The 27,946-nt window shown below is 40.6% G+C and overlaps 1 protein-coding gene across 4 annotated transcripts in view; it reads left to right on the top strand.

Annotated features, from left to right (window-relative positions):
• Positions 1 to 27,946, top strand: part of acacb (acetyl-CoA carboxylase beta) — a 139,358-nt gene that overhangs the window by 22,550 nt on the left and 88,862 nt on the right. For all 4 annotated transcript variants that reach the window (XM_072587880.1, XM_072587879.1, XM_072587881.1 and 1 more), the window contains 13 exons: positions 4,675 to 4,884; positions 8,190 to 8,360; positions 9,412 to 9,573; positions 10,052 to 10,215; positions 12,730 to 12,880; positions 17,912 to 18,015; positions 19,985 to 20,070; positions 20,645 to 20,786; positions 20,868 to 21,018; positions 21,820 to 21,954; positions 24,039 to 24,185; positions 26,219 to 26,407; positions 27,315 to 27,415. In XM_072587880.1, the coding sequence (XP_072443981.1) occupies positions 4,675 to 4,884; positions 8,190 to 8,360; positions 9,412 to 9,573; positions 10,052 to 10,215; positions 12,730 to 12,880; positions 17,912 to 18,015; positions 19,985 to 20,070; positions 20,645 to 20,786; positions 20,868 to 21,018; positions 21,820 to 21,954; positions 24,039 to 24,185; positions 26,219 to 26,407; positions 27,315 to 27,415 (1,913 nt within the window). The remainder of the gene's footprint in view (positions 1 to 4,674; positions 4,885 to 8,189; positions 8,361 to 9,411; positions 9,574 to 10,051; positions 10,216 to 12,729; positions 12,881 to 17,911; positions 18,016 to 19,984; positions 20,071 to 20,644; positions 20,787 to 20,867; positions 21,019 to 21,819; positions 21,955 to 24,038; positions 24,186 to 26,218; positions 26,408 to 27,314; positions 27,416 to 27,946) is intronic.

The following is a 27,946-nucleotide window of genomic DNA, read 5'->3' as shown; positions in this document are numbered from 1 at the left end:
TGAAAAAACCTTTCTTTTAGAAAGTAAATTATATGGTATTTCAACAATTTTTACACACCATGGTTTCCTGTTTTGAAAATGTAACCACAAAGTATGCTTCCTGCAACAAGTTAAATGGACAGTAAGGATGCATTATTCTGAAATACAACGCTCTGACAAAGATGTAACTTTGATCATAATGAGAAAGATGAGCTTGAGTAGATGGATATGGATTTTATCACATTGACAGCACCACAATCAAAATCATTGAAGTTTCCAAAATCCCATTTAGGTTTATGTATTGCATAACATTGTAGTTTTTTGGAAATTCAGGAAACTAGTTTGTCAAAAAGCTATTTTTCATTTGAATAAAAAGACTTTTCCAGAGTCACAATATTGTTATGGTGGTAAAGGAGGCCATTGAGTTCATTGTCTCTGCATTAGAAATGAAATTAAAAATTTTAAATGGTTTCTACTTTTAATAGGGTTTTAAAAAAATGTTCCATATTTTAGTAGATGTTCCCTACCGTAACAACAGCAAACATGATGTTACCATTCTGTACAACATGCAATGACCGATTAAAATACAAATAACTTTTCTATAAGTTCTCTTATCTCTGCTAACGGTAATAGTGGATAAGTCAGATTCCAGAATGAAATCTGTCTTGACAGAGCACATGTTTAAATTTTGTATGTGGTTTTCAGTTTAACTTGCTCTTGGTCCAATTGACCATTTTGTTGTTATAAACAAAATGCAGCTCAGAATAACCTCAACAGCACTAGCTGCATACACCCTACAACCACAAACTTTGGCACCCAACATTCTCCAACCCCTCACAACCATCAAGGCACCTTTCCAATACACTGACAAGATATTCTGGAAGAACAGAGTTTCTTTGCAGGCCACACGGACAACTAGTGTTGAAAGGCTACAGAAGAGACACTTTGTGCACAGGGACAGGTGCCCAGCTCAAGGATTGAACAGGCTGCATCTCAGGACTGCTTGCTTGTTCTCCCATTGTTCCCTTATTTTGTGCTTAGCTGCATGCTCACATCATCCCTGTCTTGCAATGCCTAGCCTTGCTGTGCCAATCAGTGCATTTACACAAACAGGCAGTTTGTTTGCAGTTCTCAGCTAAGTGGGTGTTTGCTATATGGCCATCAATCTCACTCCTGCACCATGTGCCAGCAGCTTACACAGCAAGCACACACTGCATGTGCAGGCATCCATACCTCAAAATCCTGGGAAATTGTCATCTCCAAAGTTCATGGAGATCACCTGTCAATCAAGGGGTCCCAGCACAGCAAACCAAAGCCAGCCTCCAGTACCAGTCCAAGGGATTGATCATGTCAGGTGTTGACTCAGGGTCAGGTTGTTGGTGGATCATGGTCAGTTGTGATGCTCCTTAGCAACCAGTCCAGAGATTAAGGCTGGCATGGTGGCTCAGTGGCTAGCACTACTGCCTTAAAGCACCAGGGACCTGGGTTCGATTCCAGCCTTGGGTGACTGTCTGTGTGGAGTTTGCACATTCTCCTCATGTCTGTGTGGGTTTCCTCTGGGTGCTCTGGTTTCCTCCCACAGTCCAAAAGATGTGCAGGTCAGATGAATTGACCATATTAAATTGCCCATAGTATTTTGTGCATGAGTCAGGAGTAAATGTAGGGTAGGGGAATGGGTCTGGGTGGGTTACTCTTCAGAGGGTCAGTGTGGACTTGTTGGGCCGAATGGCCTGTTTCCATACTGTAGGAAATCTAATCTAATGTAGGTCTAACACAATCAAGGAAATGTACAGCTATCGGTCATGGGTTTGGTCATTTCTCAAGTGGGGTACCCAGTTGAGTCACTCAGGATGGTGCACCACACTCAGTCAGTTTTGTCCACAGAAACTTATGGGAAAAGAGTTGGGGGAACAAGAGTGGCCATTGTTGCTGGAATGAGACTGTGCAAGTTAGTCTTCAGGACTGGGGGCTATAGCCTGAGGCAGGAGGGAAGATGACAATTGTGAAGTGGAGAGCAACAGTATCTGCAAGGGGTGGGGGAATATGGCAAAGCATGATGGGAAGGGGGTCATGTGGGAAGGGGTTCATCCATGGTCAGGAGATCCTGGCTTCAAATAGGGGATTAAAGTATGACCACACTTGGTATCATCACCTCGTATGATAGGGGCTGAATGAGAAAGGTAGGCAGGTGCAGGTGCATGTAGATAGATTGATTGGGGACCTGTATGAGGTGGGAAGCCTATGGTATTTATATGAAGGCCTATCAGGAAGAAAATGTGGATGTTTGGGGGATCCACTGAGGCAGAGCCATTGCAGAGGAGCGCATACTATTGCCTTCCATCAAAAGTGTGTTGGACAAGAAAATGGCTGCAATCACACTTGGAGTGGGTGGAGTAAATGACCTGACTTGAGGGAGGGGCTGCAGCACCCACCAATGATTGGGATTTTAATAGGAAAGAACATGGTACATAGATTCATGTACTGTTCAGGGCACAGAACTGTGGAGCTGCTATTCCCTGGCCATCTGAATGCATTGCCCCCTCCTCTATGATTTGCACCTCCCTGCCACAGACATGGCTGACCCAGCAATTGACAGCTACACATTTGAACATAGAGATTGCAAAAGAATAGGGATGTTAGTCAAGGACATTCAAAGGTGTCAGTGTGACTCTTTGACCTGTAAGTGCCTTGTTCCTATCGCTTCCTACAGCAAACTCTGAGCAAAGACCTCCAGCCATGGAACATACAGAAACTCTAACAAACAGGTATAAGGTGAATTCAGTGATGTTTATAAAAATGTGTTTTTACCCTGTACCAAAATCATTGTCAGCCATGCCAGCAAAATGCTCTCAATTGATCATCATCTTCCTCTCCCTCCCACCTCGTTTTAGAGAACACCCCTAGATCTGCAGCTGATTTGGCAGCAGTCCCCATTGGCTATGGAGATTTAGTTGGGTGCTTGTGTCTCGATGGGCCCAGATGTGCCAAGGGTCATCTTGCCAGACGTGTCAACTCTCCTCAGCGTCACCTTTCACAGGTCAGACAGAGATGGGCAGGGTGGAGGTAGAGGGCCTGGTCACCTTTGTATTGTCCTGAGTGGAGATTTTTGAAGGCTACGCATGACTCCTCCTCAGGCTGGGCGCCTCATAATAGCATCCTGTATCTTTGAGAAGAAGGGCCATCCTGGAGTGATCACTAAGTTTCCCAGCCTGCTGTCAGCAAGCCTTCAGTCTTGGGGCCTAATGGCTCGAGCAGTGGAGTGTGGGTGAATGCACCTCTCCAGCAATCTCTGATAGTGTTGGTCCTGGATTCCATGGCAGCCACCAACCTCTGCAAGGAAATAGACAGATGGTCAAATGACTTGCTGCACTGCTACAGCTTGAGGGCAATGAGGGGCATTGTCTGACATGTCTGTTTCTCCCTGTGTACAGAGATTAAGTCATTAATTTCCAACACCACAAGATCATCTTCTGCCTGGGCTGTGCAGGTGCTAGTCTCTGGCAGTTCTCCAATTGCCAATAGCCTGGGGCATTTTTTTGAGCAGCAATGGAGCTGTCACAGCGAGGATCTCATCAGATTCTGGTCTGTCACCCTCTAAGCTGATCGGTCTCAACATGGTGTCGTTATCTGGGATGCTGGGAATTCAGAATGCAGCTTCACACCATACCGTCATCCTTATATGCTAAGGAGGTGAATTCTGGAGGAGCTGGGAGATCTACCATGGTGGTGGTAGACGTGCTGGCATTACTTAACAGACAACAGAATGAGAGGGTGTTACAGCTAGCACTTAGAAGTGGTGAGCAATGGATTACACCAATCGTGAGGTTAATGCAAGAGTTATACTGGAATGAAGAGCGATAGTTATTTGGTTGCCAGGTATGGAGGTCTCCACATTCCCTCAGCAAGTGTCCTGATGTGCAACAGCTTTTTAAAGATGGTGCAGTCTGAAGGTGAGCCAATCTTTTCTATGGGTGTTCGCTCAATGGCAAGTTGTTCTGGCAACAATGCATGGTAAGATGGGACTGGAATTGAACAATGAGGTGGGTTTGGTAAGATATGGCGAGAAAACTCTCTCGGCCTCATGATGCAAATTACTCGAAAAAACTAAATGCATCTCAACTTGGCCAAAAAAGATTCAGCCCTGTGTCTTTTTTCACCGAGTCTAGAGTTAGTGAGAAAACATGTATACCTATTCACCCCAGCCAACATTTCCCCAGAGCAACTGACATATCATTGATCTTTAATGCAATGTTCCATTACAGATCAGAACATCTGCAGGGTATCGTCATTTCCATCATGCGATGCATAAATAAACTATAGATTAGAAAACTCCATGAATGCTGCTTTCATAAGTATTGTCGATTGACAGTCAATTTAATATAGTAGAAATTGTCGCAGGAGGGATTTTCTTTTGCACATACTCTCTTTTCCACTCCATGTGGTGAAGCTCTATCCTATGGAAGCAGCATCTACTTGGTGCACTTCCTAATTAATTGAATCTAGAAAATGAATGCCTCCAGCCACTACAGAGCTAATCCTTGTCGCAATAGTGTTGTATACAAGCCTTAAATGATCAAATTCGTCAACGTTGATGAAAATATGTGTGACATAAACTGCAATGAGATTGAGCCTCTTACAGTGAAATGTTACTTTTACATTCCTGTAGTGAAATAAATCTATAGTTTTATTCTGCAGGTTCAAACGGAGGTTCCAGGATCTCCAATTTTCATCATGCAAATGGCCCAACATGCACGACACCTTGAGGTACAGATCCTGGCAGACCAGTACGGAAATGCTATCTCATTGTTTGGGAGGGATTGTTCCATTCAACGTAGGCATCAGAAGATTATTGAGGAGGCGCCTGTTACTATAGCAACTCAATCAGTGCTTGAGTGTATGGAGCAAGTAAGTATTAATTTGGGAGTTAGAGTTGGACTTTGTGTCCTAGTAGTTAGTTTACAATGGGAAAGTTCTGCAATGGCATCTGTGATTTCAACATTGCTGTTGGATAAACAGTCTTGCAACATAGCTCATCAGGTCATTGTACTGACGAAAAAGAGATAAGACAATTAATACCTCAGTGCTACTGATTAATTCCATGTGCTGAACATTGACCTTGATTTTGTGATCAGTGGCAATGGAATGGCTCCAGTTATTTGTTAAGCTTATTTTTTGGCCATAAACTTTGCGCAGATTTTTTTTCACTGGAACACATGGTGGTCAGGAATCTCTTTCATCCTGTTACAGGAGAATCTGTGTGAACAGGGCATGCAACTCCTTAACCAACCTGATTGAAGAATTCTTAATAAGGTGCACAGAAACTGAATCAGGAATTTTAAATTGAAATAGTTAATTCAGTTAGGAGAAAGTGAGGACTGCAGATGCTGGAGATCAGAGCTGAAAAATGTGTTGCTGGAAAAGCAAGTTGTGAAGAGGAAACAAAATAAAGAAGTTCAAAAAGACTAGCATTTATATAACACCTTCTTATAACTCCCAAAAACTCAAGTCACTTTACAATGCTTCCTTTTGAAGTGTTATCATTATTGTAGGAAATGCAGCAACCAATTTTGCACACACCAAACTTGCACAAAGCCATGTGCTAATGACTAGATGGTCTGTTTTCATGATATTAATTGAGCAATAATTATTGGCCAGGCAACCAAGGATAACTTACATATTCTTCTTCAAAAATATTTTGCCTGCTTAACAGCAGGCAGATGGGACCTTAACAAAAGAGGGCTTAGGCTAGAAAGAAAAGAAGAGACAGGAAATAAAGGTTCTCTTCAATATTAGTGAACTATTATTATTACTGCAAAATCCTGGCCATTAAAGATTAAGCTAGTGCAAAAAGCAAACTTACAATCTTTCCTCTCAACCAGTGTTGCAGAATTTTATTTTTGTCCTGTCTTGTCCAGAAGATACTGGGGTTAGATCCATTGAGACTTGGGGTGTATGTAATTAAAAAGGGTGCAGAAAATATTTACAAGTATGTTACCGGGACTGGAGGGTTTGAATTATAAGGAGAGGCTGGATGGGCTGAGGCTTTTTACCCTGGAGCATAAGGGGTTGAGGGGTGACCTGATAGAGGTTTATAAAATTATGATGGGCGTAGATAAGGTGAATAACAAAGGTCTTTTCCCAAGGATAAGGGAATTTAAAACTAATTCAATAATTTTAAGGTGAGAGGGGAAAGATTTAAAAGGGACCTGAGGGGCAAGTTTTTCACACAGACGTGGTGCCTATATGGAATGAACTGCCAAAGGAAGTGTTAGATGCAGGTATTGTTACAATATTTAAAAGACATTTGGACAGATACGTGAATAGGAAAAGTTTAAAGAGATTTGGGCTAAAAACAGGTAAATGGCTGTAGTTTAGTTTGGGAAACCTGGTTCGGCAAGTTGGGCCGAAAAGTCTGTTTCCATGCTGTAAGACTGTACGACTTCATTTAAAAAGATGGACTTTTGACTTTATAATTAGAAATATGAAATGTGAAAATAAGGACATTCTATCAAACCTTTGAGAATACACTGGCTAGGCTCCAGTGGAGAAATTTAACAGAGATTTTATAGAGACGTTCAAAATCTTAAAAAATTTTAATAGAATAAATAGGAAGAAATTATTACCAATGATACAAGGATCAGTACAGGAGGGCACAATTTAACATAATTGGCAAAAGAACTAGGGGCCACATGAGAAATATTGTGGCAAATAGTTATGATCTGGTTTTCAAAAAGAGATGGAAGCAGGTTCAGTCATAAGTTCAAAAGGTGTATTATATAATTAATTCAAAACAAAAATCTGTTGTTCCAGGGGTATAGTGGGGAATACTGGAGTAGTCTAGAAACATAAGCGAAAGAGTAGGACATTCGACCCCTCAGTCCTGCTCTGCCATTCAGTATGATCATGGCTGATCATTGACCTCATTACCCTAATCCCACCCTGCCCCCAATCTTTTGATCCCGATAGCCACAAGAGCTATATCCAGCTCCTCCTTGAAAACACGTAATGCTTTGGCCTCAATCACTTTCTGTGATAGTGAATTCCAAGGCTGTCCACTCTCTGGGTTTACAACCTTCTCATCATCACAGTCCTAAAAGGTTTACACCTTATTCTTAAGCTCTGACACCTGGTTGTGGACTGTCCCACCATTGGCAGCATCCTTCCTGCTCTAACCTAACCTGTCTAGTACTGTAAGAATCTTAAAGATTTATAAGACGTTCCCACTCATTCTTCTAAACTCCAGTCAATGCAATCCTAATCGACTCATCTCTCCTCATGCGCCAGTCCTGCCATCGCAGGAATCAATTTGGTAAGCTTTCACTGCACACATTCTATAGCCAGAACATCCTCCTTCAGACTAAAACTGCATACAGTATTCCAAGTGTGACCTCAGCAATGCCCTTATAATTGCAGCAAGACATCTTTGTTCTTGTACTCGAATCCTCTCACGACAAAGACCAACATGCAGTTTGCCTTCTCTGCTGTCTGCTGCACCTTACGAGGAGGTGACGGCCTAGTGGTATTATCGCTGGACTGTTGATCCAGAAGCCCAGGTAATGTTCTGAGGACCCAGGCTCGAATTCCGTCATGACAGATGGTGAAATTTAAATTCAATAAAAATCTGGGATTAAGAGTCTAGTGATGACCATGAATCCATTGTTGATTTTCAGGAAAACCCCATTTGATTCACCTTTAGGGAGGGAAACTGCCATCCTTACCTGTCTGGCCTGTGTGTGACTTTAGACCCAAAGCATTGGACAATTAGGAATGAGCAATATATGCTGACCTAGCCAATGATGCCCTCGTCCCATGAATGAATTTTGAAAAAAAACCTGCACACTTACTTTCAGTGACTGGTGTGCGAGGGCACCCTGTTCTTATTGAACATTCCCTTCTCTCAATTTGCAGTCATTGAAATAATAGTCTGCCTTCCTAATTATCCACATTATACTGCATTTGCCCACTCAGCCTTCCGAGTCAACTGCAACATCTCTGCATTCTCCTCACAGCTCACCTTTCTCCCTAGCTTTGTGTCATCTGCAAATTTGAGATTTTATATTTAGTATCTAGATAGTTCTTTCAATGAACCAGCACAACACAATGGGCCAACTGGCCTCCTTGTGCTTTGTGTAATTCAATGAAACCTTTAGTGATTGATAGAAGCCACAAAATTGAATTGCTAATTTGTGTGTAATCTCACTATTTTGCAGTGTGCAGTGCGAATTGCCAAAATGGTTGCTTATGTTAGTGCAGGCACTGTAGAATACCTCTACAGCCCAGATGGCAGCTTCTACTTCCTGGAACTCAATCCTCGCCTGCAGGTTGAACATCCCTGCACTGAGATGGTAGCAGATGTCAACTTGCCTGCTGCCCAACTACAGGTAAAATATGGACCAATTTGTATGGTGAAGTTTGACTCTATGCTTGTGGTTGTTCTGTAAAGGTTTGTGCTAAATTAATTTAAAAATTTACTAGAAAGCCATTTTTTGAGTACAATTACCTCTAAGATATTTGAAAATGAGAACGTTATAACTTTTTGATATATTGTTAAGTTTTTAAATTAGAAATGAAACTTGTATTGGGCAATACAAATCTTGAAATTTGTACACAATTAGTTTTATATTTAGTGCTGTTGCAACTATTTACAGATCAGTTATAAAGTTAGCAAGATGAGAAGGTAATGTACATCTTGTTTTTCTTTAATCTATTTGCCTTCTATCTCTGAAGTGACTTCTTACACAAGGAGGAAATCTTCAACAACAACTTATATTTATATATCTTCTATTTAAATTGTCTATAAATATTTATTATGTTGCATTTTCAGGGGCATTATAATAGAGAATATTGTTCATTGTCATATGAAATATTAGGGCAAATATCCAAGAAATTGGTAAAATTGGTAAATTTGGGGTGCATCTTATAGGAAGAGATAGAAATGGAGAGATTTATGGAAGGAGTAAGAATTTAAGGACATGGCAATTAATGACATTGCCAAAATGGTGGAGCAATGAAATTAACATATACTCCAGAGGCCAGATTCAGATGACTCAGAAATTTTAAAGGGTTGTGGGATGAGTGGAGTTCTCAGGAATATGGATGGGTAAGGACAAGGAAGGAGTTACCTTTATTTCTTGAATTGAGGGCAATTTTGTCTTGTGGCCTGATCGGGAATGGGTTGCGATTACTCCAAATTAGTTTAGTTTATGACATGCAAGTGACCCAAAACTGGATTTGAACATGCACCTTGAAAAGGCAATGCACCCTAAAAAGGCAATGAAAATCCAATGTTTTATCCCTGCCTAAATCTAAATTACTGCTAAATTAATTATTAAGGTTTGAAAATACACTGACAATGTAAAATAATTAGAATACCATGGTAGTCCGGGATTATTGCAGCTTTAAATTGCTGAGATTCTTCTGTTTTCACTGCAGATCGCCATGGGGATCCCTTTGCATCGGCTTAAAGATATCAGAATCCTGTACGGTGAATGTCCTTGGGCTGACTCAGCAATCAACTTCGAGGAGCCAATAAATATTCCAAGGCTCAGGGGTCATGTTATTGCTGCCAGGATCACAAGTGAAAATCCTGATGAGGTACAACTCAGACCTAGCCTTAATAAATGTATCTTCTTATCCATAAACATAATTAGGTAATTATTTTCAGTTTATCTTTCTTTTTAGTTTTCCTGAGTCCATTACATTCTGTCTCTTTAATATGTTTTTAGTCTTGATGGTAAAAGAAAGAGAGCAACGAGTAAGAAGAGACAAAAATAATTGCAGATGGAAACATCCATTTGATCCACCTGAGCTTATCCATCTAGAATTTAAGAAAACACTTGCATTCCTCCCATTGTGTGACCTAAATGTATGAAGTGAATCTTAAGGTTTCACTTCCAACACCTTATCTGGAAGAGCATCCTGAGTACCAATGACTATACATAAAGAAATTGTTCTTGATTTCAATTGCCGAAGTATTGTTTTGCTTGTGCTCCCTTGTTCTAATGACTTGGCTTAACCTGAAGCAGTGTGCTGAGTTTTCACTTAATTTATTTTCTTTCATTCTCTCACCCAGGGATTTAAGCCCAGTTCAGGAACAGTCCAGGAATTAAATTTCCGCAGTAATAAGAACGTCTGGGGATACTTCAGTGTGGCAGCTGCTGGTGGCCTGCATGAGTTTGCTGATTCCCAGTTTGGTCACTGTTTCTCCTGGGGAGAAAACCGTGAGGAGGCTATCTCGTTAGTACAAAATAGTTTGTCAAATATTTTACTCTTTGTTATCCTTGCTGCATTGAGAGGGTACACAACAATATATTTCCAATAGGACATTGCATAGACTGACATTGGATACACAAGTTATTACCACAGTTTCTTTAAATATAGTGTCATTGAGCCATACAGCACGGAAACAGACTCTTCGGTCCAACCCCGTCCATGCCGAACATAATCCCAAACTAAACTAGTCCCACCACCTGTTCCTGGCCCATATCCCTCCAAACCTTTCCTATTCGTGTACTTATCCACATATCTTTTAAAAATTGGATTTGTACTCACATCAACAACATCTTGAGGAAATTCATTCCATGTGCGAACCACCCTCTCAGTAAAGAAATTTGCCACACATGTCTTTTTAAAATCTCTCTTGTCTCATTTTAAAAATGTTCTGGTCTTGATATCCCCCACCCGAGGGGAAAGACAACTACCATTAACTCTATCTATACCCCTTATTATTTTATAAACTCATATAATGTCATCTCTCAAACTCCTATGCTCCAATGAAAACGTCCCAGCCTATCCAGCCTTTCTCCAGAACTATATCGTCCAAATACTTCTACTAGCAATGGTTCAGTGGATTTTCCAAATCAAGAGGCTCAACCAGCAAACCTGTGCAGAATTTCTTCTTGGCTCCCAGAGGGGAAGGCCTTTACTCACTTGGCATGTTATCTAGAGGGGGAAGGCTGATAGTGCTAGATGAAATCTACCATCTTGCTTGTTGCTGCTATTGCCCACCCCGCTGTGAACTCCACTTACCATCTCCTCTGTTCCCTACTAAGACTCTGTCTTGTCTTATATCTCCACCCCCCACTTCACTATCTCATTTAATTACCCCACTAACCCCCCCCACCTACGCCCAAACCCCACATCCTCCAACTTCTGCAACCCCCACCACACTTCCCATCATTTGCCACCTATCACTCACCACTGGCTTGGGATCCAGGTGATCCTGAGACTCAGGCAGGTGTCGTACTGCCAGTACTTACCCAGTGGCAGCAATGTTCAATACAGAAATTGCCCTCTGATTGGTCAGCAGGTATGATGTCTACATCCCCCTCCCCCTCAGAGGAGGTCTGCCATTTGCATGTCGAGCATCTGACTGGGACAAATTGTGTTTGTCCTTTCCTAATAGGGTTAATGGGTGCTTTCACAGGCTTTCTAGCTGACAGCAGAGATCTCCATTTCCTTCAAAATCTTCTGCCCATGGTAGTACTGGATCTGAAAATTACATGCAAGCCCTGTTCCAAATAGTCACCAAGGGCTGTGTATTGACGTATAGAAAATTGGTGGATTAAGGTTAGGTGGGGCTGTTGAGGTTGTTCAGGCATGAAGAATGGGCTTCCATCCCAAAATCTGTTTGCTTCTGCTTTAACTGAGGCAGAAATCTGGGAAAGCAGCCAAGGAGGTGGAATGGAACTTTGAAAGTAATAATGAGGCTGTTTTCAACATTACCAGCTAGGTTTCCTAAGCATCTGTAATTCAGCAGCTCCACCAAGCCAAGGTTGGATTCAGGAAGTACGTTCCTTTAAGTCCACCTCCTGGATCCAGGTTTCTGCATGAGAAGCCTATGCAATGAGATACCCCTGTCCCCCAACATCCTATCCCCTCAGCCTATGCTTCCATCTCAAGGACCCTAACCGCTTGGCAGAGGATCAGAATGGCTGTGATCTATATTAGAGACAAGTAACTGCAGTGAGGTTGGGATTATATATTCTGTAGATCATGGTAGAAAGTTTAAGTGGCGTGAAATACTGAGAGCAGTCAGAATGTTATTGAAAATCATAAGTGTTTCAGCGACTACTTGTCTCCGCGAAATGAAATTTCAATTGGAATCCCTGTGGAATGAGTCTGTGCTGGAGGAAGCTGCTGAGAAAATTGCTAGGATTATAAAAATAGAGCTTTCTGATTACAGAGCAAGAGACATGAAAGAAAAAGAATAACAATGAAGTTGATTAGGATGAAAGAGACAGATTAAAACCTTTTGTGAAAGCTAAAAGCTTGGATCAGACTATTCCAAGCATTTAGTGTAGTACTCTACAATTGGCAGAGAAAAGAGTTTCTCCCCATTACTGGAAGTTGGACCTGTCCTTAAAACTGAAACAACAGCATGGCAATGTAATGAATCTCTTAAAAATCCTAATTGATCAATAACAAAAATATAATGGGCTTATGATACTCGGATAAGGAAAATAGCTACTTAAGTCAACATAAACCTATAATTTTAACTATTTAACTTTGTTTTCCTAATTTTTCTACTTTATAAAAAGATTCAGTACCCCAGTACCTTTGCACCTCTGATGGCACCATAAGTGGCAACTTGTAAACTTTTCACTGTACTCGTGAGTACATGTGACAATAAACTTATTCAAACAAATCATTTATTCTGCTTTGCGATTTCACAATTGTCAAAACTGTGTTATAAAGCAGTGAATGAAATGCTGCAATCTTATCAGTATTTGACTGCAACGTTTCTTTTAGGAATATGGTTCTAGCTCTTAAGGAACTCTCAATCCGTGGAGACTTTAGAACAACTGTTCAGTACTTGATCAAGCTGTTGGAAACAGAGAGCTTTCAGCTTAACACCATTGATACTAGCTGGCTTGACCACCTCATCGCAGATAAAGTACAGGTAATAATATTGAGTGAGTGTATATGAGAAAAAGAAACCAAGAAATCTGTGGGATTTAATAAGACATAGCTTTAATTAAGTTCCTTTGAACATTTTACTCTTAAGTCCAGTACCGGCTAATTAATAAAAATTGACTTTTCTGTATTGACTTTTCACAAACACGGGATGGACCAAAATGCTTTACAGCCATTTAACTTGAAAGTGTAGTCACATTATAAAATAGGAAATACAACATCCAACTTTCACAAAGCAAACACCAACAAACAGTAATGTGATAATTGTTTCTGTATTTCTGATATCTGTTGCTGGATAAATATTGTCAGGAAACTGAGGATAAACCCCCCCACCCCAGTTTTATTTTAACATCCAGCTAAGAGAACTGGCAGGTCCTCTGTTTAAGGTATCTTTGGAAAACATGATACCTCTGCCAGTAACTCCCCTTTAAGACTGATTAGAGTCATTAGCTTGAATTTCTGTGCTCAGATTATGAGTTGAACATGCAATATTTTGATTCAGAGGTAATTGTGCTGGCAGATTTGTGATGAAACAAAGGGATCGGTTAAAATGTGTCTGCTTTAACACAAGGAGTATCAGAAATAAGAGTGATGAACTTAGAGCATGGATCAGTGCTTGAGAATGGAGATGTGGGTTTCTACAGGGGTAGGAATGGTTGCTAGATGTTCCAGGGTTTAGAACGTTTAAAAATAACAGGGAGGGTTGAAAAAGAGGAGGGGGTGTAGCATTGTTAATTAGAGAGTACATCACAGCTACAGAAACGAAGGTTGTTGAGGAAGGATTGTCTACTGAGTCAGTATAGATGGAAGTTAGGAACAGTTAAGGAGCAGCCACCTCATTGGGGGTTTTCTACAGTCCCCCTAATAGTAGTAGAGGGATCGAAGAACTCATAGGTTGACAGATTTTAGAAAAATGCAGATGCAGCAGGGTTGTTTTATGGGTGACTTCAACTTTCCCAATATTGACTGGAACCTCCTTAATGTAGATGGTTTGAATGGAGCCGTTTTTGTCACATTTGTTCAGTAGGGACTCCTTACTCAGGATGTAGACAGACCGATGAGGGGAGAGGCCATTTTGGATTTGGTGCTTGGCAATGAACCAGGACAGGTGTCAGATCTCGCAGTGGGAGAACACTTTGGTGACAGTGACCATAACTGCCTCACATTCAAAGGATTACAGGCTTGCTAGAAAGGAGCTCAGAAATAGACTGAGGAGAGCCAGGAGAGGGCACGATAAAGGCTTGGCAGGAAGGATTAGGGAGAACCCAAAGGCATTTTACACATACGTGAGGAATAAGAGAATGATCAGGGAGAAGGTAGGGCTGGTCAGGGATAGTGTAGGGAACTTGTGCATGGAGTCTGAGCCCTAAATGAGTTTTTTGCTTCGGTTTTCACTAAGGAAAGGGACGTTGTTGTGAATGAGAACTTTGAGGAGCTGGGAAGCAGGCTTGAACAGATCAAGATTGTTGAAGTTGATGTGCTGGAAATTTTGGCAAACATTAAGATTGATAAGTCCCCAGGGCCAGACCAGATTTATCCTAGGTTGCTCCAGGAAGCAAGAAAGGAGGTTGCTAAGCCGCTGGTGAAGATCTTTTCTTCCTCACTCTCCATGGAGTCGTATCGGAGGATTGGAGGGAGGCAAATGTTGTTTCTCTTTTCAAGAAAGGGAATCCCTAGCAATTACTGTGGTCAGACCTGAAAAGTGTGGTGCTGGAAAAGCGCAGCAGGCCAGGCAGCATCCGAGGAGCAGGAGAATTGACGTTTCGGGCATAAGCCCTTCTTCAGGAAACGTCGATTCTCCTGCTCCTCGGATGCTGCCTGGCCTGCTGCGCTTTTCCAGTACCACACTTTTCAACTCTGGTCTCCAGCATTTGCAGACCTCACTTTCTCTTAATTACTGTGGTCAGCAAGTGCGAGAATGTTGACAGTGAAGGAAAAGTGATATACTGTAATTCAGAGTCAGGATGGTGCATGATTTGGAGAGAAACTTGCAGGTGGTGATATTCCCAGGTAACTACTGCCCTTGGTTACAAAATGTACAGGTTTGGAAGGTGCTGAAAGAGCCTTGGTGAATCACCGCAGTGCATCTTGTAGGTGGTACACACTGCTGTTACTATGCATTGTTGGTGGAGGGAATTAATGAATGTTGATGGTGTTGATGACATGTCAGTTAGAGTTTGGGACAGGAAGGCACATCCCAGCCAATAATCTATGCTTGGGACTTGGGGGGGGGGGGGGGGGGGGGGGGGGGTCCATTATGTTCAGACTGGGGGAATGAATTCTGAGGAATAGGATTTATGACTATTTGGAAAAGCATAGTGTGATTAAAAGCAGTCAGCAAGGCATTTGAAAAGGTTCCCCATTGTAGGCTCATTCATAAAGTCAGGAGGTATGGGATACAGGGAGATTTGGCTGTCTGGATTCAGAATTGTTTGAATTTGAAGGGAGAGAGAGATTGTAGATGGAAAGAATACTTTCTGCCTGGAGGTCAGTGGTGAGTGGTATCCCACAGGGCTCTGTTCTTGGGCCTCTGCTCTTTGTCGTTATTTATAAATGACTTGGATGAGGAGGTTGAGAGGTGAGTTAGTAAATTTGCCGATGACACAAAGGTTGGAGGTACTGTTGATAGTATCGAGGGCTATTGCAGGCTGCAGCCTGACATTAGACTGGATGCAGAGCTGGACTGAGAAATGGCAAATGGAGTTCAATCTGGATAAATGCGAAGTGATGCATTTTAGACGGTCGAACTTGAATGCTAAATGTAGGATTAAAGACAGGATTCTTGGCAGTGTGGAGGAACAGAGGGATCTTGGTATTCAAGTGCATAGATCCCTCAAAGTTGCCACCCAAGTGGATAGGGTTGTTAAGAAAGCATATGGTGGTTTGGCTTTCATTAACAGGAGATCAAGTTTAAAAGCCATGAGGTTTTGCTGCAGCTCTACAAGTCCCTGGTGAGACCACAGTTGGAATATTGTGTCCAGTTCTGATCACCCTATTATAGGAAAGATATGGAGGCTTTGGGGAGGGTGCAAAGAAGGTTTACCAGAATGCTGCCTGGACTGGAGGGCTTGTCTTACGAAGAGAAGTTGACTAAGCTCAGACTCTTCTCTCTGGAGAGAAGGAGGAAGAGGGGCGACCTGATCGAGTTATACAAGGTAATGAGAGGCATGGATAGAGTCGATAGCTAGAGACATTTCCCCAGGGCAGGATTGACTGGCATGGGGGGGTCATAGTTTTAAGGTGTTAGGGTCAAGGTATAGAGGAGGTGTCAGAAGTACTTTACACAGTGAGTTGTGAATACATGGAATGCATTTCCAGTGATAGTGGTGGAAACAGAGACATTAGGGACATTTAAGTGACATGTGAACATGCACATGGACAGCAGTGAATTGAGGGGTGTGTAGATTAGGTTATTTTATTTTAGATTAGGAATAATCTTCGTCACACATCATGGGCTGAAGGGCCTGTTCTGTGCTGTACTCTTCTATGTTTTATGTTCTATTTCAACCACACTTACATATATCCAAGGTTCATAACCATTGGCAGTCCTGATGAAGAACTTATGCTGGAAACATCGACTCTCCTGCTCCTCGGATGCTGCCGGACCGGCTTGCTTTTCCAACACCAGACATTTTGACTCTGATCTCCAGCATCTGCAGGCCTCACTTTCTCATAGGCAGTCAGTACTATGAGCTGTGAAGTGGATTGATGTAGCTGGTGTATTACTGCATTGTACAATGACATGGTGGCGCTTACTAGTCCCAGAATGTAGATTTCCTGATATCTTGATCTTGAAAGCTATCCTGGCACAGAGCTGGGAGAAAGCTACAAACTCATGAATTAGGAGCTAGACTAGACCAGAAGCAGAACTGGACCAGACATGTAAGTGCAGTGGGTCAAAAGCAGGTCAGAGGCTGGGAATTCTTCTGCAAGTAACTTACCTTCTGACCTCACGAAGCCTGTCCAAAAGGTACAAGTCAGGATTGTCTTTGAATACTCTCCAACATTCAGGATAAAGTCCATTTACTTGGCACCAGGAGGAGAGAGAAATCCGTTTTCTTGACTCAATCATGGTATGTGGGCATCTCTGGTTAGGCCAGCACTTATTGCCCACCTGTAATTGCCCTGGAGAAGATGGCGATGAGCTGCATTTTTGAGGCCCCCCAGCCTTCAGCCCCCAGTCTGAACATAATGGACCCCCCCCCCAAGTCCCAAGCATAGATTATTGGCCGTGATGTGCCCTCCTGTCCCAAACTCTGACTGACATATCATCAACACCATCAACATTCATTAATTCCCTCCACCAACAATGCATAGTAACAGCAGTGTGTACCACCTACAAGATGCACTGCGGTGATTCACCAAGGCTCTTTCAGCACCTTCCAAACCTGTACATTTTGTAACCAAGGGCAGTAGCTACCTGGGAATATCACCACCTGCAAGTTTCTCTCCAAATCATGCACCATCCTGACTCTGAATTACAGTATATCACTTTTCCTTCACTGTCAACATTCTCGCACTCCTTTCCGAACAGCACTATTATTGTGCCTACACCAGATGGTCAGCATTACAAAAATGCAGCTCATCACCATCTTCTCCAGGGCAATTACAGCTGGGCAATAAACGTTGGCCTAACCAGTGATGCCCACGCACCATGACTAAATCAAGAAAAAGGATTTTTTACTATTACAATAAACTCACTTTCTGTTCTTCTAAATTCTGCCAGTTCAGTGCTATCTTACTGTAGTATCTTGTGAAAGGAATGGAAGTGTGATTGGCACAGTAGGGAGTGATTTACTGAAGTTGGAATTAAAATGTTGTTTTTGAATAGAGCAGTTCATTCAATTCTGATATGTTTGATTAACCACTTGGTGCTTTAAATTAAAGTCTGTGTTGCCTAGTAAGATGCCCTTCACCTGCAAAAATGAATTGAAATGCAAAATAAGAACTGTCTGTTATTAAAACAAAACTTTACCAAGCAAGTATTTTATACTAATTAATATTTCTTTCCCTTCAGGCAGAGAGACCAGATACAATGCTTGGAGTGGTGTGTGGTGCTTTACATGTGGCAGATTCAGCCTTTCAAATAAGTATGACCAACTTCCTTCATTCTCTTGAAAGGCAAGTTATGGATGGTGTCTATTGTGGTAAGTTCTGTGTATACAGGGGAGGTGAGTTGCTGGGTTATTGACAAGTGTTTGAATAGTGAGATATAAATGTCTTGCATGCTAATTCAGATTATTAACATCCTAAGGAAGAATTTCCTCAGTTGAATGTGCTTTAAGAGTATCGGGAGTAAGTCCAAAAGATAAGCTGTGCCAGGCTAAAAGCAAATCCAACAACCTCTACTGAAATTTAATATTTGTTTTATTTTCAGTTGACCATATTTCTATTGACAGGCAATCTGTGTATATTTTTCAGAAAGATGCATAGCAACATTTATCTCAGTCACCCAGGCAATTTGTGGATTGATTTTTGCAACTGTGTTATACACTCATAAAATCATAGAGATGTGCATCACAGAAACAGATCCTTTGGTCCAACCCGTCCATGCTGACCAGATATCCCAACCCAATCTAGTCCCACCTGCCAGCACCCGGGCCATATCTCTCCAAACTGTTCCTATTCACATACCCATCCAGATGCCTTTTAAATGTTGGAATTGTACTAGCCTCCATCACTTCCTCTGGCAGCTCATTCCATACACATACCACCTGCTGTGTGAAAAAGTTATTCTTTGGGATTGTTTTATATCTTTCCCTTCTCACCCTAAACCTAGTTCTGGACTCCCCCACCCCAGGGAAAAAACTTTGTCTATTATTCTAACCATACCTCTCATGATTTTATAAACCTGTATAAGGTCATATACAATATGCCGTGTTTCTTGTAAGAAATAGGTATTGAAATTAATTCTTAATGAAAAATAGAGAAAGTCCAAAATAATAGCAGAGAAATCTAAATGTTACTTCTTTTCACTGTCAGCTGTAGCTCAGTTGTTATCAGTTCTCACCTCTGCATCAGAAGATTGGAATGTCAACTGTGACTCCACATGTTTGGCTCAAAATTTAAGATGGATGCACTTGTGTAGCACTGGAGGTAAAAACAAGAAGTGCTCGAGTAACTCAGCAGATCTGACAGAGAAAGAAAAACCGAGTTAACATTTTGGGTCCAATGTGACAATTTGGAACTCAAGATGCTTTAATTGTTTTGAGAGTGGCTTAATATTTGGGTCTGTGCACATTGACAGTGAGGTTCTTGTGAAACTCTTCTGTGAAAACTTTAGATTTCTGTACTCATGGAGTCATAGAATCATAGAGATGTACAGCATGGAGACAGACTCTTTGGTTCAACTCGTCCATACCAACACCATATATCCTAAATAAATCACTAGATTTGCCAGCATTTGGCCCATATCCCTCTAATCCTTTTTCATTCGTATACCCATCCAGTGTCTTTTAAATTTTGTAATTGTACCAGCCTCCACCACTTCCTCTGGTTGCTTATTCCATACATGCATCACCCTCTGCATGAAAAATGTTGCCCCTAGTGTCCCTTTTAAATCTTTCCCCTCTCACCCTAAACTGATGCCGTGTAGTTTTGGACTCCCCTATCCCAGGGAAAAGACCTTGCCTATTAACTCTATCCATGCCCCTCATAATTTTATAAACCTCTATAAGGTCAGCCCTCAGCCTCCGAAGCTCCAGAGAAAGTAGCCACAGCCTATTCAGACTCTCCCTATAGCTCAAATCCTCCAACCCTGGCAACATCTTTTTTAATCTTTTCTGAACCCTTTCAACTTTCAAAACATCCTTCCTATAGCAGGGAGACCAGAACTGAACGCAGTATTCCAAAAGTGACCTAACCAATATCCTGTACAGCCACAACATAATCTCCCAACTCCTAATATCAATGCACTGACCAATGAACGCTTCTACTCCTTAGAATCTTGCCTCCTTAATATTTCTCTGGTCTTTCTGGGAAGGAAGAAATCAAGTAATAGGAAACTCTTGTAAATGGCATATTACTTGAATTTGATTTTCATATTTTCTTCAGAAACCATATAAACTTATTTCCCTTCTCTCATATTCAGAGGTCAGGTTCTCCCAGCAAACAGCCTGTTAAACATAGTGGAATTGGAGCTTATTTATGAAGAAACTAAATATTCCTTACAGGTAGGTGATTTTAGTGAAGGCTTTTTCTGTTAAATCTTCTTTCATTCTTCTCCCTTCATTGAACTTGTGCATGTTTTGATTAATTCTTTCAAGAATAATGGTTATTGGATTGATTACTGCATCCAATTATATGCGAGAGTTAATTCACAGTCAGTCAAATGCAACATTTCCCATTTCAAAATATTCCTGAAACTTTTCAGTTGGTTCTGAATTATTGGCAGTGTTGGTGCGGCCTGCTGTTCAGTGGGAACTGAACAATAAGTTAAATAAACATTATGCATGATGTCTGTCAGGTTCAGATAGGAGACTTCACCCTTCAATCTTGAATGGTAGAGTGCTGCTCTTTGAAGTGAATAGTTTGCAGATGTTGCCAAAATATCTGTCTCCTTTTCACCTTGTGTTATTCATTTTGGAATTGATAAAAGATAGACACCCTACCAGAATAAATATTCCCTTTAATTGTTACCAAGCCTTCATATTTACCCTATCCATATGTTTTGGTCAAATAGTTTGAAACAATTTCATTTCTTGCTGTGTGAATTCTGATTTACTTATTTTCATATCCACTGTGCAGGTAGCCCGTCAGTCATTGACCCTTTATGTTGCTATTATGAACAACTCGCATATTGAGATTGACGTTCACCGGCTAAGTGATGGAGGCCTCTTATTATCCTATGATGGCAATAGTTACACTACATACATGAAAGAGGAGATAGACAAGTAAGAAATCCTATCCTGCAAGCATAGCCATATTGCTTGAAGTTTCTTGTTTCCATTTACTTGAACAATTTGTGCTGACAGGTATTTGATCACTATTGGTAACAAGACTTGCGTGTTTGAGAAGGAGAAGGATCCCACTGTGTTGAGGTCTCCCTCTGCTGGCAAACTACTGCAGTACCTTGTTGAAGATGGAGGCCATGTTTTGGCAAAACATTGCTATGCAGAGATTGAGGTATGTAAATTTCATGACAATGTATTGCTCTGCCCAAAAAATTTAAAACTCTATTGGAGTTCTATTAAATTATGACACTTCAATGCCTAACTCATCAACTATTCACATGGTCGACTCCTATTCCCACATGATGGCCCACGTTAGCATGCTTTCAGCTAAGAGTGCTGTAGTGATAAACAGTAATCCCAGCAAATTAAGCTCTTTCCTGATCCCAGTGAACTGACTGTTTAAACCACTGATTGATTGATTGAGATGAGCTAATTGAATACAGATCAGCTATTAAACATACAGTAGTTATTTTTATTACTGAATCATGAAAGGAATTGTTCATTTGGTGTATTTAACACGAACTGAAGCCCATTCCCAACCCCCAGCTTTCAACCTCATGTAAGTCAAACACTATTTACAATAATTTATAAATACTCCAGTGTTTTTTATATAATTCTTACTTACAATTTCTTGATTGAAGGGGCCCTTATGGTGACCTCCAATATTACATTTGAAGTATTGTCTTAAAAATTGTCAGTTTTAAAGCACTGTTGAGAGTTTTCTGCTTTACACTGGCAAGAGACCTTTGTATGAAAGAAAGCAGGGAACTTCTTTTTGTTAAAAGGGGGAATTGTAAATTTTTTCAGCACAAAATCACAAAGTTGTGTTCAGTATGAATTGAAATAAAAGCAGAAAAAGGTAGGAAAATCTCAGCAGTTTATAGCAGCATCTGTGTTCAGAAACAGTTAACATTTCAGAACATTGACCTTTCAACAGAGCTCAAAAAGTCTGGCTTGACTTGTATCCATACAGGTGATGAAGATGGTGATGGCTTTGGCTGTTGAAGAATCAGGATGTGTGCATTATGTAAAGAGACCAGGTGCCTGTCTAGAGCAAGGCTCCATAGTAGCTAAAATGGAATTAGATGACCCCAAGAAACTTCATACAGTAAGTGCTCCTCCATCTACATAAAGTGGTGTGCTGGCAATGTTCTACACTTCATATTGTTTAAACCTTCAGTTAATTGGTAAAGATTTTTTCGATAAAGTTTCATCCTTCAGCTTTACATTGTTGTGCCTAAGATTTGAGGTAACAGATGCTGGGATATAACACAGATTGAAAATTTTACTTGGACCACCTAACTACAGTGTACAGGAAGAAAGGATCTGGCAATGAAGAGGCAGTAAGGAAACGTGTCTTCTATTAAAATATCTTTTTCCTTTTTATTTAGAAGCATATGTTTGAATAGAACTATTCAATTACCTTCCGCAAATGGCTCTGAAAATTTGTCTGATATTTCCCAACCATTTATCTCTTCCATTACCATTCTGATATTTCTTTACTTGCTTTCTTTCCTTACTCCTGAGCTGGTGATTTTGCTAATGAGAAGGGCTTAACAGTGAACAACAAATCTGCACAGGCTTGGAGTCATTTGTATCACTGATAAAAATACACCATTTGTTGAAATTTCTCATCTTGCACTCATCGGGATGATTTGCAAAGATTTAAGGGGGAAAACAACTTGGTGAATCACTGCGAGAAAAGTGCTGAATAGTGGGTAATCAATTTTCATGGAGTTCTATATCTCTGAACATAGATAACACAGTGTGAACAGAGCCAGAATGCTCTAAAATGAGAAAAAGTTATGAAAGCAAATAGACCTGAATATGTGGCAATTAGTATCTGATTGGTCAACTCCGATTCCTCCAATTTCCTCAATTTTACAACATTTGCTGTATAATTCTGAGTGTGTGAAGAATTATGCAAACAGCCAGTTTAGGACTGTCAGTTGGACCTGCAATATGGCATATCCGTGTCTTAGTGAGTTTAGAGAAGACTTGTAGCTCAGGTTGAGGTTTTGGATGTAAGTTTGCTCACTGAGCTGGAAGGTTCATTTCCAGACATTTCGTTACCCTACTAGGTAACATCTTCAGTGGGCCTCAGGTGAAGCAATGCTGAAAATTCCTGCTTTCTATTTATATGTTTGGGTTTCTTTGGGTTGGTGATGTTATTTCCTGTGGTGAAATCACTTCCTGTTCCTTTTCTCAGGGGGTGGTAGATGGGGTCTAACTCGATATGTTTGTTGATAGAGTTCTGGTTGGAATGCCATGCATCTAGGAATTCTTGTGTGTGTCTTTGTTTGGCTTGTCCAAGGATGGATGTGTTGTCCCAGTCGAAGTGTGTCCTTCCTCATCTGTATGTGAGGACTAGTGAGAGAGTGTCATGTCTTTTTGTGGCTAATTGGTGTTCATGTATCTGGTGGCTAGTTTTCTGCTTGTTTGTCCAATGTAGTGTTTGTTACAGTCCTTGCACGGTATTTTGTAAATGACATTAGTTTTGCTCATTGTCTGTATAGGGTCTTTCAAGTTCATTAGCTGCTGTTTTAGTGTGTCGGTGGGTTTGTGGGCTACCATGACGCCAAGAGGTCTGAGCAGTCTGGCAGTCATTTCCGAGATGTCTTTTGATATAGGGGAGAGTGGCTAGGGTTTCTGATGAAAAGCTTTTGCCCAAAGCATCAATTTTCCTGCTCCTCGGATGCTGCCTGATCTGCTGTGCTTTTCCAGCAACACTCTAATCTTGACTTCATTCAAGTTGTTTCAGGACCTTGGAGCAACCTTGCAACAATATTATGGAGCTTCACATCACTGAGCGTAAACAGCAGTGTGATGGAGCTGGAACAATCCAAAATGAAAAAAAAGCACCTGGATATGAACATGTGAAAAGGATAGATTATTCCTTGCCTAATGTAACGATAAGATCATATGTCAATGATTACTGTGTATTGTAGTATTTGGAATTAGCAAATTGTGTTGCTTTGAAGTTTAAGGCTGAAGATAGTCCTGGAGTTTGCTCTGAACAATCTATCTTGAATCCAAAGTCATAGTGTGGCATCAAATCAAACAATAAGAGAATGTGAAGCTTGAAAATTACACACCAACAGTAAATTGTATGGTACTGCCATATTTCCAACCAATGTTGGTTTAACAACTATTAACAGCTGCATCATTGTCTTCCTGAATCTTATTCTCTAGGCCCACTTGCACACAGGAGTCTTTGCACCACAGCAGTCATTAGCTATTGTTGGCAAGAAACTCCATCAAGTGTTTCACAGTATACTAGAGAACCTGGTCAACGTTACGAGTGGTTACTGTTTGCCTGAACCCTACTTCAGCACTAAGGTAAGTAGTAGAGTCGAACTTGCAACTCCTTTTCTTTTATAAAATCCGAAAGAACTGTGGATGCTGCAAGTCAGAAACAAAAACAGAAGTTGTTGGAAAAGCTCAGCAGGTCTAGTATCATCTGTGAAGCAAAATTAAAGTTAACGTTTCAGGTTGGAGACCCTTCCTCAGAACTGATGGTAGCTAGGAAAATGTCAGCTTATATGCAGAAGATGGGGTGGCAGGAGAGGTAAAGGAGTAAACGATAGGTAGGGATAGAGCCCAAAGAGAGAGAACAGTTGAACTGTCAAAGGAGTTGGTAACAATCTGGCTGGGAGGGTGAATAGCTGTTAGTGGTTAACAATAGGTCATGTCTAATGGCAGACTAATGGTTGCGGTTGGTCATAGTCTTCCACTACACACTGTTGTTAGCCGCTAACAGTCTCAATTAACAGCCATTCACCCTCCCAGTCAGATTGTTATCGACTCCTTTGTCTGTCCAACTGTTCTTCTCTCTGTTTGGGCTCTATCCCTACCTGTCGTTTATTACTTACTCCTTCCCCCCACCACCCTGTCTTCTGCATATAAACTGACACTTTCCTAGCTGCCATCAGTTCTGAGGAAGGGTCACTGAAACTGAAATGTTAACTTTGACATCTCTTCACAGATGATGCCAGACCTGCCTAGCTTTTCCAGCAACTTCTATTTTTGTTGCTTTTATATTCAGTCTATCCACACACTGATCAATTAATTGAATGGATTAAGCAATCTTTTTCCAATTATGTTTTCCAAGTATATATGAGCACCATTTAAAACCTAAAATGTAAGATTGCCTTAGTCTTAAGGCTGTGTTTAACTGTACTAAACTATTCATTGGCTGATCTGTTTGGATGCATCAATTCACCTAGATGACCCCCCTAAAAGTGCAAACATAGTCGTTCAAACTCTGGTACAAGCAATCAAAACAGAAAAGATTCTACGGGTTGAATCTTAAATGCATTTTTGGCTAGGTCCAAATTGCATTCATATTTTTTATTGGTTTTGTCACTACAAGGCCCAATGAGTTCTCACACCTTATATATCAAACTCCCCTCATTGATTACCTACCTTGCCCCTACAACATTGTCCGATTTTATACCCTATCTTACCATGTCTATTCCTGGAATAGTCTCACCACTCGGTGAATATCCCAGAATTCACCAGCATCCCTTCCAGTAAAGATTTTGTGTGCTCAGGGATAGGGAGAAATTGTTCCACTTGTAAAAGAAATACAAAAAAGAGGGCATAGCTTTAAAAATTTGTCAAAGCAGCAAGGATATTAGGAGAAAAAATATTTTCACTCATGGAAAATTTAAGGGTTGGGATGCACTGCCTGCAAGCTTGGTTGAGACAGGTTCAGTTGAGACATTGAAGAAGTTATTGGATGATTATTTGGGTAAAAATAACGTGCAAGAGTATAGGGGAAAAAGAAGAACATTGGCACTAGATCATAATGCTCATTCACTCAGACCCTTATTTCATTCTGCCCTGTGTCTTGAAATCTAATATTACAGTTAAGGAGGAAAACTCACATGGAAAGTCACTTCCCTTGTATGTCAACTTAATACTGTCACAAGAGCAAAATAGAAGATTGCACCTGGAACTTAGCTTTTTAGTTTAGGACTATCATAGTTTTATTACTATGTTACCCTAATCCAATTTTGGATATGGTTCTATTAATTCCCTTCCCAAACTCCATTACATTTGCATTTCTACCTCCATCTTTTACAACGCTGTGAAAGATTGTCATGTTTCTGATTTCTCATTACATAGCTTGACATCCATTTTTCAATTTCCATTTGTGCAGTAGGTTGGGATATTGCATTACTGTAAAGGGATGATTGATTGTTAACTGTTTCCAAAGAAACTCCTCCCTTAACCAATTTACCTTGTACTAAGGTAGTGTTAATATAGTGTAGATGTCTGGTTTCCCAAGCTTTTGGTTTTATATCAATTTCAAGGAATGCTTGTACTAACTGGCCTCTTTCAATTTCCATTCTCCTTTCCTATCGTAGGTTAAAACATGGGTCACAAAACTGATGACAACTCTCCGAGACCCTTCCCTACCACTTCTTGAGTTGCAAGACATTATGACCAATGTTTCAGGCAGGATCCCTGTGAGTGTGGAGAAGGCCATTCGAAAAGTGATAGCCCAGTATGCCAGTAACATCACTTCTGTGCTCAGTCAATTCCCCAGCCAGCAGGTAAGCCAAGAACAGGTTGCTAAATGAATCATGTGTCATAGGAAACTTGAGAAATCTCATCAGACTGTCTGAGGAATAGGGCTAAAGGGAGCAGAGATCATCCTACAATTTTAAAAACAAAATTTCAAGTCATTTTCAGAGATTTAACTAATTTTGAAAAAGAATAAATTGGCTCATTTTGCCCCTGACAGAACAACTTTTATCTCTCAGAATAATGAGCTGGGATCCAGTTTTTAGAAAGCTTCTGTAGGCTCACAGCTCACTCTAAGGTATGCTTAAAACTGCTGCAGACATTTACTTTTGCATGTTGTGTTGTGTAGGGTTAGGGGTGATGCCAGTTATGAGATTGCGATTATAGTCGTATCCAATTCTGCAGCTGTTGATGACCCACAACACGTAATGGACACCTGGTTTTGCTGTTGGTCTTTAATTTATTCTATTTAATAGGGTGATAGGTTCAAGTTGCCTGATCTTACATTGGAGAATTTTGCCACTGGGTATATCTTATTTTTGCTGTGTAGCGTTTCTATCAATGCTGTTATGATGGTTCACCTGCACAAAGCCCTGATGTCAGCTGGCAGTCTTGTCAGGGCTTCTGAAATATCTTTGGCTTCATGGCCCATCAATGGAACCACCAACACCGCCGTTAGCTTTAGCCCCATATGAATGCCAGGTTTCCTTCTTTGAAGAGCCTTAATTAAATCAGTTGAGTTTTTGATGCTAATTAGAGGTTTTTGTGCTTATTTTCTTAAACCAAACCACTTATTAGTAGATTTGCTGATTTCACTTGCACAATTGGCGATAGAGGAATTTTAACTTGCACTTTCAAAATGATCAGTCTTGGTATCATATTGACAATGTATTTGCCATTCTTTCCTGGTTCTGAAAAAATTTTCTTCAATTTAAGATTGCCAACATCCTGGATAGCCATGCAGCCACCCTTCAACGGAAAGCAGACAGAGAAGTCTTCTTTATGAACACACAGAGCATTGTTCAGTTGGTGCAGCGGTGAGTAGCAAATTCTCTATATTATTATTACTCAATGTCATTTTTGAAGGCTTAGTAGCTGTAACAAATTTGAACTTGACATCATATTTTGAAATCCTTTTTTATACATAAATTTCTTCCAATTTCTCAAGTACACCACATAAGTATTATCTAAACCCTTTGGTTTAGATTCTAGTGTGCAGCTCATTCCCATATCTGTATAATTAAGCTACCATTGATGAGCTCCTGATACATTATTCATATGTTGATGTGGATCTCATGCATAATGTGACATCAGTTTATTAATCCAGTCTTTTGTTTATGTAATAGAAACAAAAATTGCTGGAAATACCTAGTAGGTCTGAGGGGAGGAAGAAAAAATAAATGTTTTAGGTTTGTGACACTTCATCAGATCAGATGTGATAAAAGATCAAATAATTCTGATGTGTTAATTCTACATAGAATCTCTACAGTATGGAAACAGGTCCTTCATCCAACAAGTCTACACTAACCCTCTGAAGAGTAAGCCACTCAGATCCACTCCCCTACCCA

Source organism: Chiloscyllium punctatum, chromosome 17 (genome assembly GCF_047496795.1).
Source record: "Chiloscyllium punctatum isolate Juve2018m chromosome 17, sChiPun1.3, whole genome shotgun sequence".
NCBI classification, from domain to species: Eukaryota; Metazoa; Chordata; class Chondrichthyes; order Orectolobiformes; family Hemiscylliidae; genus Chiloscyllium; species Chiloscyllium punctatum.
Note: the sequence above shows the minus strand (reverse complement) of the source record. Positions and strands in the feature narration are given on the sequence as shown.